General features: G+C 51.8%; 1 protein-coding gene across 1 annotated transcript in view; it reads left to right on the top strand.

Moving 5' to 3' along the window:
• LOC119463674 (uncharacterized) overlaps window positions 1-14,148 on the top strand; it is a 60,457-nt gene that overhangs the window by 30,365 nt on the left and 15,944 nt on the right. Inside the window, 2 exon segments of the mRNA XM_049655331.1 lie at window positions 112-402; window positions 4,173-4,408. Coding sequence (XP_049511288.1) covers window positions 112-402; window positions 4,173-4,408 — 527 coding nt within the window.

The following is a 14,148-nucleotide window of genomic DNA, read 5'->3' on the forward strand; positions in this document are numbered from 1 at the left end:
AGGTTTGTTATTTCGACCTTTAGGATAACGCGGCCAAAAGTTTTGGTACCCCAATGGCGGGCTCGACGGGAGTCGACTGTGACTGAATTATGTCGTTTTGCCTCCGCGCAGGGCATCAACACGTTGCTGAAGCTGAGCGTGATCGAAAAGAACCGGGAGGCGCGCGTGGTGCTGGAGGTTGGCATGTCGGCGTGGCAAAAGTTCTCCTCGGAGACCTCGCGCAAATTTGACGAAAGAACGTACAGGCTGTACATGAGCGATGCGCTCTTCAGTCTCGGAATACCCAACATCACTGACAAGGTGATCGAGGAAACGCTTAAATGGGACAACGTTACTACAATAAGGCACAAGATGGCGAAGGCGGACCTCATCCACGAGCACACGGTCTACGAGCTGCTCAAGGTAAGTACACGATTCTCTGAACACCACCACGCCCGACGTACAATTTTCGAAGCGCCGAGTTTGATGCCCCAGCATGCCGATTAAGGCGCGGGAAAATGAAGGAAAAACCCGTAGTAGAGATTTTGACAGGTTAATTAAACCTGGTAATTCTGTGGAAAACCGCGAATCAATCAGCAAATTAATTCTGGGGAAATCGGCAAAGTGGAGGAAGATTATATAAAGGAAAAAGTTGTCACCCACAACAGCACGATGCTATATACAACTGAAACTCGGACGGGGTTCTCAGAAGTGAAGCCGCGTTGTTGAGCTTAGCTCACCATCTGGCTTGAGGTAGCGCACCATTAGATGGTGGTGAAGCATTTGTCTGCTCTTGCCACCAGCTGAGATATGCGGCAACTTGAAACAGTGGCGCATTATGAAATTGCTGACGCCTGCAGGAAACTGCGACGAATGGGAATAGATAATGGCCACGTTACAGCCTCCATAGAAGATACATGTATCGGGACCGACGTTTCGAAGACAGCGAAGACAATTTTGCCGCCATTTCGACCGTCCTAGCGAAGAGGAAGAGGACAGCGCAGGGGCCCGTGCTCTCTTACTAATAGGAATAAAAATGTAATGTTCAATTTGGAACATTATCAAACCTGAACATAGAGACACCTAATTTCTACAGCTTTGAATTCGAAATATGCTCTTCAAAGTGAAGAAGGAAGGCTGATACCGGCATGATCACTTGCCTAAGCTGTGGAGAGGGGCTGTAAAGAAGCTAAGTGGTTAGACAAAGCACAGATAAATGTTTTCGCTGTTACCGAAGCTTGTCTGTAAAACTTCGTTACAATCGCCGCTAAGATGACTCTCTTAACTGTTGTGATTCATCTGAAGCACACGTATCTTCTCGTCTATGTCAGGTACCTGAGGTACGTGATGTGCATCTACCTTAGGAACCCAAGTACCTCAGATACGTGGGCCTCCGCTATTCCTCTTGTATAATGATGTCCTTCCTCACACAGCTCCTACAAAAGATCCGTCCTTACGCCGATTACAGCTTTCTCTGCAACATGATAAATTTCTGAAGGTGGTGTGAGGTGGTAAAATAACATAAAACTTTCAAAAGACAGTTGATATGTGCTTTTATAGTCTGTTATGTTTATTGCTGTTTAATTTCTCATTTAATGCTGCTTCAGTGAAGCGGGTATCAGAATACAAGTATTAAGCTCGTTATCACCACAAGTTTGCACTAGTGTAATTACAATAACCTCACAATCACAATCAAAAGCCCTGAAAAAGCCCACATTTCTAGCCGCTCATTAAGAATAGCTCTGATGGAAATTAAATTACTAACATACGAAACCATCGCAAAAGCAATTGTTAAGTAGTGTGGGACACGGTTTAAAATACATACAATATTTCCGACATAAATGGTATACAACTGATCCAGAGAAAGACCATTCTCTTCATCAACCAACAATGCGATGGTAACCTTTCACCTTTTCACCTAGCACACCTTGGTCTGAATTTGTATTTTTCTGATCGATGCTACATTTATGTCCCTGAAACTTCTCAACTTTCTCGCGAACTGATCCCGATACGGCTTCCCGAGCAACTACTTAGCACGGACTATATTTTACTCACTAGAAAGTCACGAACTATACGCGTGCACTGGACGAGGCACAGTACTCAAGTCGGCTGCTTTCAGGAACTGAAGAAACACACGTGTGCCTTTGTGAGGCTGATTAGCGGTGCGCATAGCACATTTTTGCAAGTGTTTCTGAGAAAGTAAACTTTAGCAAAACTGTTACCGGGATGTAGATCGTGCGCATACGAGACAAAGACGTTTACGGCAAGAACCCCGACAAGAGAATAACGTCGTTTGGAATTCTGTTTCCTTACGGGCCGAAACCACAATTTGATTATGAGACACGCCGTAATGGGGGACTACGGATTTATGTTGACCACCGGGGGACCTTCAACGTGCCACCAATGCACGGGACACGGGCGTTCTTGCATTTTGTCCCCGTCCGCATGAGGCCGTCGCGGCCTTGATTTGATCCCGCGATCTCGTGCTTAACACCGCAACACCATTGCCGCTAAGGCACCACGGCGGATAGAATAACGTCGTTTACTTTAGCGCATAACTTTAGCAAGCTGGAAGATGGCGCTTTTGATATTCGTTTTGTGTGCCGTTGTGCCAAAATATTGCGCTAGAAATCAGACCTATGGAGTATCCACCAGCCCGAACCAACCCATTGCCTCGTTTGCCTTCTTGTCAAACTTGTCTTGCTTCGGCGCTGCGGATTTGCATCTTGTAAATAAGAGCTTGAACGTCGACTAAACAAAAGTTGTCATCAGATAACATGATTATACAAGTAACTTATAGCACTCAAGAAAACTTGGCAATGCTGCAGTGCTGATAATTATATTTTTTTGTATTAGCAGCTTTTAAACAGCATGATAGCAGACTTACGCGAGCACCTGCTGTTTAAGGGACGCTAAAAGGAGAAAACAAGGTCGGGCTAGATTGAATGACTAGGGTTCTGCAATAACGAATTGGACATTCGTAACAAATACAGGTTTTGCAAGCGAGAAAATGAAAAATGGGAGTGGCGCCACCTGCTCTGGACTATGTTATCTCTCTTAGGTGACGTGAGTAACTTTAAGGGGATCGGTGTAAGCTTGGTCTTTGTAAGCTGGCTTTCCGTATGTTCTGTGTTGCAGTGAAGCCCACTGAAAGAAAAATGTGATGCGACCGGGGCCCGATAACGCTATCGCGTTCCACTCATAAAGGCGAAGCTTAAGCGTCCTCCAATTTTTTCGCCGCTTAGTTCGCGTTGAAGCGAGAGGCAGCAGCGAAGGTCAATTCACTCACTGCAGCTTGCCGCGCTTCCTCACGCACGTGTTTTGACAGCGAGTTTTCGCGATCATCGAATGAGATGTGTTCATGTTGGCTTTTGCGCGCGTGACACCATGCTTGTTAGTTTAGTTAGTAAGCGAATCTTTACAAATTTGTGTGGCCGATAAACCTATTATCCTTACTTCGTATATAGCTGTCTTATAATTTGCGATCACAATCGATGTTTCGCCTTTCGGGCGAGACTGCTACTTTTATTTTATCACAATGTTTATACGTGAGGAGTTTGATACACCGATTGATTTCGGAGTTCGCACGCATGAGGTTTATTAGGACATTCAGTGCCCAGCGCTAAAATTTACAGCGTTAATTTCAGCGTTGCCGTATGTTGAGTTCTTTCTATTATTCAAAGTACGGTGCGGTGTTGTGCCTGAGGCTAAGATTTCATCTCGCTTAGATAGCGCGTTCTTTTCTAATAAACCAAATAGTTCAGGTTTCTTCGTGCTGCTGAAGCACCGTACTACACAAAAGTAGGCTAAACGTGAGTGGACAGTTGCATTGTGGAGTTGACGCTTTACATTTATGTCACAGTAACACCATGTGGGTTATTGCAAGGCGGCAGTCGACAATTTAGTTTTTTGATCTTTATAATTAAATTAGGGGGCTTTACGCTCGAAAATCGCGATATGGCTATATATAGAGCACGCCGTAGGGAGGGGCTAAAGATTAATTTGAACCACCCGGGGTTCTTTAACGTATACACGCAATGCACTGTACACGAGCGTTTTTTGCATTTCACCCACATCGAAATGCGGCCGCCGTGGCCGTGATTTGATCTCACGCTCTGGGGCTTAGCGGCGCAGCACCAAAGCCATCATGGCGGGTATAGATTAACAAAGACGCAAATGACGCTTTTCCCGAGACTTCTGTCTTCTCAACGCAGAAAGAGAGCAAGGTGAGCGGACCGGACTGGTTGTACGCCATCAACGACAATATGCCACACACGCTGCGTCTGAAGAACACCTCCCACATGGACACGCACAACCTGATCTTCATCGAGCAAGTGGTCGAAGAGTTCTTCAGCAAGAGCAAGATCGAACTGGTCACCTATGTCGTCACACTGGCAATGGCTGAGCTGCTGCGCTACGACTTCAACAGGTGGGGGCTGCTCTTGCGCCGGCGCCCTGGAGACAGCGTTTTGTTCCATGTGCTCTTTCTGCACTGCTATGTGTAAAAAAAAATGTTCCTTAGGTCAGTTGTTCCAATAGGTCAGTGTTCCTATACTGAACACTGACCTATTATTGGGCAGTGTTGCCGATTCTCACGCGTGTCGAGCTTTTACGAGGTTACGAATTACTCTTGTTCGGTGCTTAAGGGGAGCTAGAGACGCATCATCTGTATAGGGAGTTTTCCCACCTAGTTTACTGTCGTCCACGACTGCGCTACCCTTTCTTTGGTACCCATTCTCTAACTGTAATGAACCAACGGTTATCTGCCCTACGCCGTACATCGCCTGCTCAGCTCCATTTTTTCCTCTTAGTGTAAACTGGAATAGTGGCTACCCCATTTTGATTTCTGATACACACCGCTTTCTTCATTTCTCTTAAACTTATACCTAACATTTTCCGTTTCATTGCTCCTTGCGCTATCCATAACTTGCTCTCACACTTCTTTGCAAGTCTACAAGTTTTTGGCCCTTATGTTAGTACCCGCAGAATGCAATGTTTGTAGACTTTCGTGTTCAAGGATAGCGGTAAGCTCCTGGTCAGGATGGGGTAATACCTGCCTTATGCGTTTTTTACTCATTTTTATTGCGATAGCAACTATATGGACACTCCAGGCGCATTTCTGCTGTCTTCGTTACCATGGCCGTCGCCGTGACATTCCGTATAAAGTCCAAGTGCGATAACATCGTCGCAGCGCGCCGTGTGTGTGGTATATGCGAGTGAGAGCGTGCGAGGGTTGAGCAGACGATGGCGGCTCAATCTCGCGCGCGCGAGAGAGGAAAAAGGGCAGGAAGCGCGCCGTCTTCCGTCGCGCGCAAGGCACCGGGGGGGGGGGGGAGGAGGAGGAGGAGGGGCGGCTTCTACTGCGGCAGCTGCTGCGTATGGCACGGCCGCGCGGGCCCTATCTTGCAAGCGACCTTCGGTCTCACGCTAGGCGCCTCGGGGAGAGGATGGAGGAGGGGGGGGGGGGGGTGAGTCATTTTACTCTGGCGACAGCCGCGTATAGACGAGAAAACGATCGCCTGAAGGCGCTACTGCGCCTCCTGACAGCGCCCCCAATGTGGAAATTTCAAGCAGCGCGGTCGCTCCGTGGTGCAGTCTCCGCTTTGTTTACATTGTGTCGAGAACCGAGGGGTCGCAGCGGAGCGCCAGAACAAGAGGACCAGCTTAGCAGGCTTTCAGAACGGACTAGCGCGTGCCGTGCTTGCGCCGCTGGCACGCGCCGCCCAACTTTATTTTTCTCGTCTGTCGCAGCCGGCCCCAAGGCGCCGGCCGAGAACGCTGACCTTAGCGTTCGCGCTTAGCAGCGTCGGTGGGCGCTACAAGGCCCCCCGCCTAGACGGAACGGCGAAATGGACTCGTCGACGAGGCAGAGATGGGGCTGTCTTGGTGTCGAGCATATCGACGGGTGCGCCAGCGACATCCGCGGGGAGCTCCTTGGGAGGCGTTTCGACGTAGGCTGGTTTGAGGCGGTCCAGCGAAACGACTTCTTCGCGGCCATTCAATAGAATGGTGGCGGACTTCTGGGTCTTGTGGAGGACACGGTATGGTCCGTCGTAGGAGGGTGTAAGAGGAGCCTTGATAGCGTCTCGTCGGAGGAAGACGTGGGACGAGGACTCAAGGTCCGGGTGGACAAAGATGCTGTGGTCCGATGACCGAGGTGGTACGGGGCGTAGGTGCTGAATGCAGTCCTGTAGGCGTTGGAGGTACTGTAGCGGCTGGGGCGAGGGGGCCGAAGAAACGAACAAGTCTCCAGGAAGCCGCAGGGGTGCACCGTAGACGAGTTCGGCCGCTGAACAGCCAAGGTCACGACGAAGGACGGCACGTAGGCCGAGAAGCACCATAGGAAGGTGGTCGACCCAGTGCTCTCGATCCAGGCGCGCAGTGAGTGCAGCCTTGAGCTGGCGATGGAGCCGCTCAACCATGCCGTTGGCACAGGGATGATATGCAGTGGTACGGCAGTGCTTAGTGCCAAGCAGGCGGTTGAGTGAAGTGAAAAGTGTGCAGTCAAATTGCCGGCCGCGATCAGTTGTCACGATGCTGGGGCAGCCGAAGCGGGAAACCCATGCTGAAACGAAGGCTTTGGCGACCGTTTCTGCTGTGATGTCCGGAATGGGCACGGCTTCGGGCCAACGGGCGAAGCGGTCGATCATTGTCAGAATGTAGCGACAGCCGTGAGAGTGAGGAAGTGGTCCCACCAAATCAAGATGGACGTGGTCAAAACGGCAGCCAGGGGGCAAGAACGACTGTGTGGGAGTCTTCGTGTGGCGGGTCACTTTGGCGGTCTGGCATGCGAGGCATGAGCGGGCCCACTGGCGAACATCGGTGTTGATGCTTGGCCAGACATACCGCTGTGTAACGAGGCGCTGCGTGGCTCGGACGCTGGGATGGCAGATGTCATGAAGTGATTGGAACACCGCACGACGGAAGGCAGTCGGAATGAAGGGGCGAGGTGTAGCCGCTGACATGTCGCACCAGAGGGAGCCAGGCACAAACGGGTGAGGAACGAGTTGTAGACGGAGGGAACGGGGATGGTCACGCAGCGCTTGCAGCTCGGGGTCTTCCATCTGCGCACGAGCTAGACCCTCCCAATCCACAGTCGATGTAGAAGTGCCGAGGGAGGTGATGCGTGAAAGTGCGTCAGCTGCCTCGTTGTCGGTGCCTTTGATGTGCCGGATATCCGTGGTGAACTCCGATATATAGGCCAGTTGACAAACTTCACGTGCGACGTACTTGGAAGAGTTTGTACGGAAGACATACACCAGAGGCTTATGATCAGTTAGAATATAGAATGGCTGGCCCTCCAAGAAGTGCCGAAAGTGCTGGATGGTGGAGTAGATGGCGAGCAGCTCGCGGCCAAAAACGCTGTAGCGAGTCTCGGCAGGTTGGAGCTTCCGAGAGAAGAAACCCAGTGGGCGCCACTCGGAGTTGATTTTCTGCTGGAGAACAGCGCCAATGGCCACACTGGAAGCATCCACCATGATGCGGGTTGGCACGTTAGTTCTCGGGTGTACGAGAAGTACCGCATCGGCAACGGCTTGTTTAGCAGCCCTGAAAGCAGCGTCAGCTTCGGGAGACCAGGAAATCGCAGATGAGGAGCCCTTGGTCGTGCGAAGAAGGTTAGTCAGTGGCTGTAGAAGCTCAGCGCAGTGCGGAATGAAACGCCGGGAGAAATTCACTAGGCCGAGGAACTCACGCAGCTGGCGTAGGGTAGTGGGTGCTGGGAAGTCTTTCACGGCCTGGACGTGAGAGGGCAACGGACGAATTCCCAGCTCCGAGATGTGGTGGCCCAGAAACTCGAGCTCGGAAGATCCAAATACGCATTTCTGGGGGTTGACAACCAGGCCAAATTGTTGAAGGCGTTGAAAGAGTTCCCGGAGGTGACGCTCATGATCTTGTGGATTGGGACTCGCGACGAGGATGTCGTCGATGTAGGCAAATACAGCCGGGAGGCCGCGCGTTACCTCGGCAATGAATCGTTGGAACGTTTGAGCTGCGTTGCGTAACCCAAAGGGCATGCGCACAAACTCAAACAGGCCGAAGGGTGTAGTAATGTCTGTCTTCGGGATATCGGCCGGCTCAACGGGGATTTGGTGATAGGCCTTGACAAGGTCCACCTTACTAAAGATTTTGCATCCCTCCAAATGGCCTGTAAAATCTTGGATGTGTGGAAGGGGGTAGCTATCGTGGACCGTGTGAGCGTTGAGTGCCCGGTAGTCACCGCACGGACGCCAGTCACCCGGTTCTTTCTTGGGCACCAGATGAAGCGGGGAGGCCCAACTGCTGGACGACGGGCGAATAATACCTAGCTGGAGCATGTGCTCGAATTCCCGTTTAGCAACGTCCAGACGCTCACCGAAGAGGCGGCGCGGACGGGCTGCGACAGGTGGACCACGTGTGACAATGTGGTGGGTGACGCTGTGCTTGGGAGGCTGATTTAAATTGCAGGGCCTTGTCACCTCAGGGAAGTCTTCGAGGATACGAGCATACGGGCATGTTGGGATCAGCGTGCGGATGCCGGTGGGAGCGACAGCCGACAGAACGCCAGGGATCGAGAGGCGCGTCTTGCTGTCAATCAGGCGATGGCGGCGCATGCTGACGTCAAGGTCGAAATGAGTCAGGAAGTCGGAACCGAGGATAGGCTGATGGACGTCGGCTACGATGAAGACCCACCGGAATGTGCGCCGCAGGCCTAGGTCGAGAGTGAGGGACCGCAGACCATACGTGGCGATGGAAGTAGAGTTTGCCGCGCGGAGTGTAGGTCCAGGTGACTTAGAAGCGCGGTCACGCTTGGAGGACGGCAGTACACTGACCTCGGCACCCGTGTCTACAAGGAACCGCAGGCCGGAAATGCGATCCATGACTATGAAAAGGCGGCCGGGTTGTAAGGCGAGGTCACATGCCGCCGTCAGTGATCTCGCGGTGCGTTTCCCGACCATTCGCATGGGGACTTGCACTGACGGGCGCGGTGCTGGAAAGTGCGATGGTACCAGCAGATAGGCGAGCGTCGAGGACTGCGCGAGCGGCGAATGGTCAAGGAAGAAGGACGGCGGCTGGGACATGAGGTGGAGCCGCGCTCGTCATGGGAGGACGTCCGAAGGGCGTCGATGGAAACGGCGAGCTGGTCGATCCGGGACTCTAAGCGGGCCATGGTTGAGGACTGTGGCGTTGAAGAGAGGGCGGCGACTGAAGGAGAAGTCGCGTCGTGGATTCGATCAGCGAGCCGGGCGAGGCGGTCGAGGGACAAGTCCTCTGTAGTGGCCAAGACAAGGCGGGTGGACTGTGGTAAGCGCTGCAGGAAGAGCTCCCTCAACAGCGCACTGTTCGAGTCGACGTTGCTTGTGCCCAGGAGCTGTCGCATGCTGTTGAGCAGCTGGGAAGGGCGGCGATCTCCAAGGTCCTCGGAGGTAAGCAGCTGCTGGATGCGCGCGCTCTCAGACGCCGTGGTACGTTCTAAAATGCTCTGCTTCAGTTGCTGGTATGGGGCATCACTCAAAGGTGCAGCGATAACGTCCGCCACTTCCTGAGCCACCTCAGGAGACAGGTTGCAAAGCAAGTGGCGAAACCGCGAAGTCTCCGAGGTGATGTTGTGCAGATCGAAGGTGGCTTCGACCTGGGCGAACCAAACCTGCGGGTTGTGGCGCCAGAACGTGGGCAGGCGGAGCTGTAGAGCTGCGACGTCCCGTGGGCGCGAGGTAGCGTCAGGCGGGAGGTTGCCTGAGGGCGGGAGGTTGCTGGGGTCGGTCATCTCTTAGGCCGGAGTCACCACTGTCGAGAACCGAGGGGTCGCAGCGGAGCGCCAGAACAAGAGGACCAGCTTAGCAGGCTTTCAGAACGGACTAGCGCGTGCCGTGCTTGCGCCGCTGGCACGCGCCGCCCAACTTTATTTTTCTCGTCTGTCGCAGCCGGCCCCAAGGCGCCGGCCGAGAACGCTGACCTTAGCGTTCGCGCTTAGCAGCGTCGGTGGGCGCTACAATTGTTTCGCCCGCGCTTTCCTTCGCTGATCGTGCTCACGGCGCTCCGTTTTCGACGGCGGCAGATCGCCTGCTTGCTGAACAGCGATGCAAAGACTGCAGTGCGATTTCAAGACGGTTGCCGACGCCAACAGATTTTTTTCGTGGCGGCAATCTCAAGAAAGGGGAGCGTCTGCTTCCACACGTGTGTGGTGTTAAAAAATTGTGGGCGGCGATGTGACAGTGAAAGCCAAGTGCGTGTTGGAGGTGTCCAACAAGATAGTATACGACATCGAGTTAGAGGTACACACCGAGTTCAGTCATTTAGTCACTTTTATTTCCTATGGTGCAGTCACAAAGCGATCATCCATGTTTGCAGAGATGTGCAGAGACGGTGACGATTGCGCTTGGTTTCGTTGGTCGCTGGGCGCGCATACACGGCTGCTCTCAATTTGGCTCCCAGGGAGTGGCATCAGCACTGTCGGAACATATAGAACACATGCATTAGGCACCAATAAGCCAATAAAATTAACGATGTAAGTACTACATATGTGCATAATGCCTTATATCATGCTGTATAAATATTTAAAGTATATCATGCCTTATTCAATGCTAGACTCATGGCAACTCATTGCATTATTGAGCAAGGTATCTTTTCACTGGTCTTGAGAAATCACTCGTACAAACTGCTCCGCGAAATGAACCCAGGTCACGGTAACCAGCGATTACCTTGGGACCAGCAGCCCGAGCGCAAGAATTAGCGATACATGCCTCACCAAAACAAATCTAGTTTCTCGTCGGGCGAATGCCCCGCTGCAGCAAAAGTAAGCTCACACCGATGGCCGGCTACTACACGAAACGAAGATTCTTGGCGGGAAGAGTGAAGCAGGAAGAATGTGCAAGGTGGCGATTATTTTAAAGCATGATTGGATATTGTGAACCCAGAAAGCATGGCCAAGCAACAAACATAACGCGCGCGTCTCGGGCAGCTGCTTTGCGATCTGCCGCTTACCGACGCATGCGATGGCCGCAGCTTGCATTAAATACGGAATTCCACCGCACAAAAGACAAGTAACGTGCGGCCCTATTTGTTGCCTGTACAACTAGGAATTTAAGTTGCAGCGTTTGGAAAAAGGATATAATTATCTTGAGCCAGTCTTTGCCGATCGCGAGTGAAAGAACAGTACAATCAATTAAATTCGAAGGTTTTACGTGCCAAAAGCACAATATCATTATGAGGCACGCTGTAATGGAGGGTCTCAGGAATAAATTTGACCACCGGGGGTTCTTTAACGTGCACAAAAATCAAAGTACATGGCAAGAACTGTATTCTTGCATTTCGCCCCATCGAAATGCGGCCGCCGTGGCCCGGAATCGAGCTCGCGTCGTCGAGCTTAGCGACGCTACACGTATGCATTTACCGCTAAGCTAACACGGCGGATTTCACTGTACGATTCAACTACGCGACCCGTCTAAACAAACGGCCATGCGCTAAATACAGGCACATTACTATTGCGTTCTTATCGAGCGGCCTAGATATTGCAAGCGAATGCGAAAGTACGTGACTTACTTGACTCGGCGCACTGCAGTTATCCACGCTTGTCGTCTGTCCTCCTCGTACCACCTCTCCGGAATTCTGTAGAACTTCACGGGCGGCTTTCGACTTTTCGAGGCTCTTGTGGCAATCAACAACACGGCAGTATTGCGTGCCACCTTTCCTGGTTGATGAGGTCGCGCTCGCCGTCACGAAAACAACGCCATACAACGCACGCGGTCGCTCGCGCCGTAGAGAACACAGCCGCGCGCTGGCCCGGCGGCGACCTTCGACACTTGCATGCTGCCGGCAGGGGAGTGGGCGGCGCTGGTGCCGCGCGGGCAAACTTTAGGTTGCCTCGTCTATGGCGCGGCCGCCCGGGCCCATCTTGAAAGCGAACTACTATGAGTACCGAGTCTAGGTACGCGTATAGCTTATACATTTGTGCGTGCGGTGTTGTCGCTGAGTTTGCGTTTAAGCGAGAGGCAGCACGAAGGCCATTTCGCTCGCTGTTGCTGCCGGGCTTCCTCTCTCCAGCGTTTTGACAGCGAGTTTCGGCGGTCATCGAGTGGGATGTGTCCATGTTTGCTTGTGCGCGCGTGACACCATGCATGTTAAAGGGACACTAAAGAGAAACCGGAAGTTCAGCTTTAATGGTACGTTATCCTATCACGATCACAGACATACCATTGTTACTACGAACAGAGGTTTAATAAGCGAGAAAATAGCGAAAAACGGAAGGGTAGGTGCTGACGCCCCTTCGAATTTCCCGCACTACACGTTCGTGACGTCGGAGATCACAAACGTAGCTCGGCCGCGATTGGTCGAGAGCGATTTATCGCTGTTAATAAAACGCAAAACAAAATACGCCTCAAACGTACATAAACAGCATTTGCCAAATTTTTAAGCCGTTTCAAGCGAGGACGTACAAGTTTAGCGCAAAATTAAATAAGTAGTGAGAAAAAATGGCGTGGCGCTACATGCGGTCGTGATAGTTTTGTAGTTTCGTTTTTGCTCCATGCATAACCGCGCTCGCCTGTACCGCTCTACAGTGTTGCAGTGTTTGATTGCGTGTTGCGTGGCTCGAAAAACGTTGACTTCGCGGGAAACAGCCAGAAAAAGCCTCTTGTGTGTAGTGTTGAGGACTGTATAAACGGCGCAAGGTGCTTGCTCAGGGGCAGCGGCGACCAGACTGTGTCCTTTCATGTGGTGCCGCGAGATGAGCCCCGGCGTTCGCAATGGCCCAGTGCTCTGCCGATGATAAAACGGCAAAAGAGCCAGAGAAACCGATGGTGTGCTCTCTGCATTTCTCGCCCTCGGAATATGTATATAATCCTGCCCTCGGAAAGTATCTTGGCGTGCCCCAGAGGCTAGTCCTTTCTCGAGCAGCTGTTCCATCAATGTCGCCTTCATCAAATCCCCTACTGATGCCCCTGCAGCAGCAAACGGGCGGCTCGGTGAGTGGTGAATGTCATTAAAAAAAGACACGAAAAAACCATTCAGAGTACGCGCGCAACTTTCTACGCTTGTTCTGTTGGGAACATCGTCGACTGGCGGACCGGCCTGCCTCGCCTTCCGTCGACGAAAACGAGGCTTCGTTTTCCGTCGGCGCGGCCGGCTGCTCACCGCCATCGTACGCGGAAACCCCTACTGCGCGAGCACGGAGGATGATTTCGTGCTCCGTTTCACTGAAGTCGCTCAAATGCAGTCCTGCTTCCCTCGTGAGCTCTTCGTTGCAAGGTTCAGCGCCAGCAACGGTATCCATGGAGGCCACAGAACACCTAGTAAGCAAAGTAGCAGCGAACGCAAACGCAGCGGCCATGCAGCCTATGATGGAGCGAGTGCCTCGGCCGTTTACGCAAGCGGTGACGTATCATGGCGCCCTCTAATTCGCTGAGAGCAATGAAATCCCTGACGACACTATTTTAGCGCCGAATCTGGGGTGAGAGAAATTGAGGAAGATATATTTGGTCTCAGTTTACGAATTTCTCCTCTAACAATTCATATTTTTGCACCCAACAAGAAAAATGCATGCATTCCTGAAGGTCCCTCTTTTATTCCAGCTGAACTTCCTGTTTCTCTTTACTGTCCATTTAATTTAGTTATTTATGCGGCCGATAAAACTACTGTTCTTACCTCGTATAGCTGTAACCTATTTTGCTACCTCAATCGATGCGATTGGTATCACAATCGATTCTGTGGGAATCGCAGAACGCCTTTCGGGCGAAACTGTGACCTTTTCTTTTTGTAAATTTCCTTCTCGTGATCGGGATTCCCTGTGAGTAATTGACCTACATAAAGGTACTCCTGCACATATTCTAGAGGCTAACTGTCGATCACGAGTTCTTGTTCTCTTGCCAGGCTCTAGAACAGGGTAATTGTCTCCTGCACACTAATCTTCAACTCCACTCTTACACTTTCTGGGTTAAGGTCCTCTATCATTTGTTGCAATCCATTCCAGACATTGCTGAGCAGGAAAATGTCATCTGCAAACCGACTTAAAGGGGCCCTGAACCACCCCTCGGGCTTGGTGAAATAACATAGCACACGGGTAGCATACGCTGCTGTGAACATCTCAGCCAAGTTTTGCTGTCGTACGTGGTGTGTGGAGCTCGCAAGCGGAGCGCGAAGTCACCTTTCTCTCAAACGACCTCGTTTCAACAGAGCCATAGTCCTCACTCTCTT

Source organism: Dermacentor silvarum, chromosome 9 (assembly GCF_013339745.2).
Source record: "Dermacentor silvarum isolate Dsil-2018 chromosome 9, BIME_Dsil_1.4, whole genome shotgun sequence".
In the NCBI taxonomy this organism is placed as follows: Eukaryota; Metazoa; Arthropoda; class Arachnida; order Ixodida; family Ixodidae; genus Dermacentor; species Dermacentor silvarum.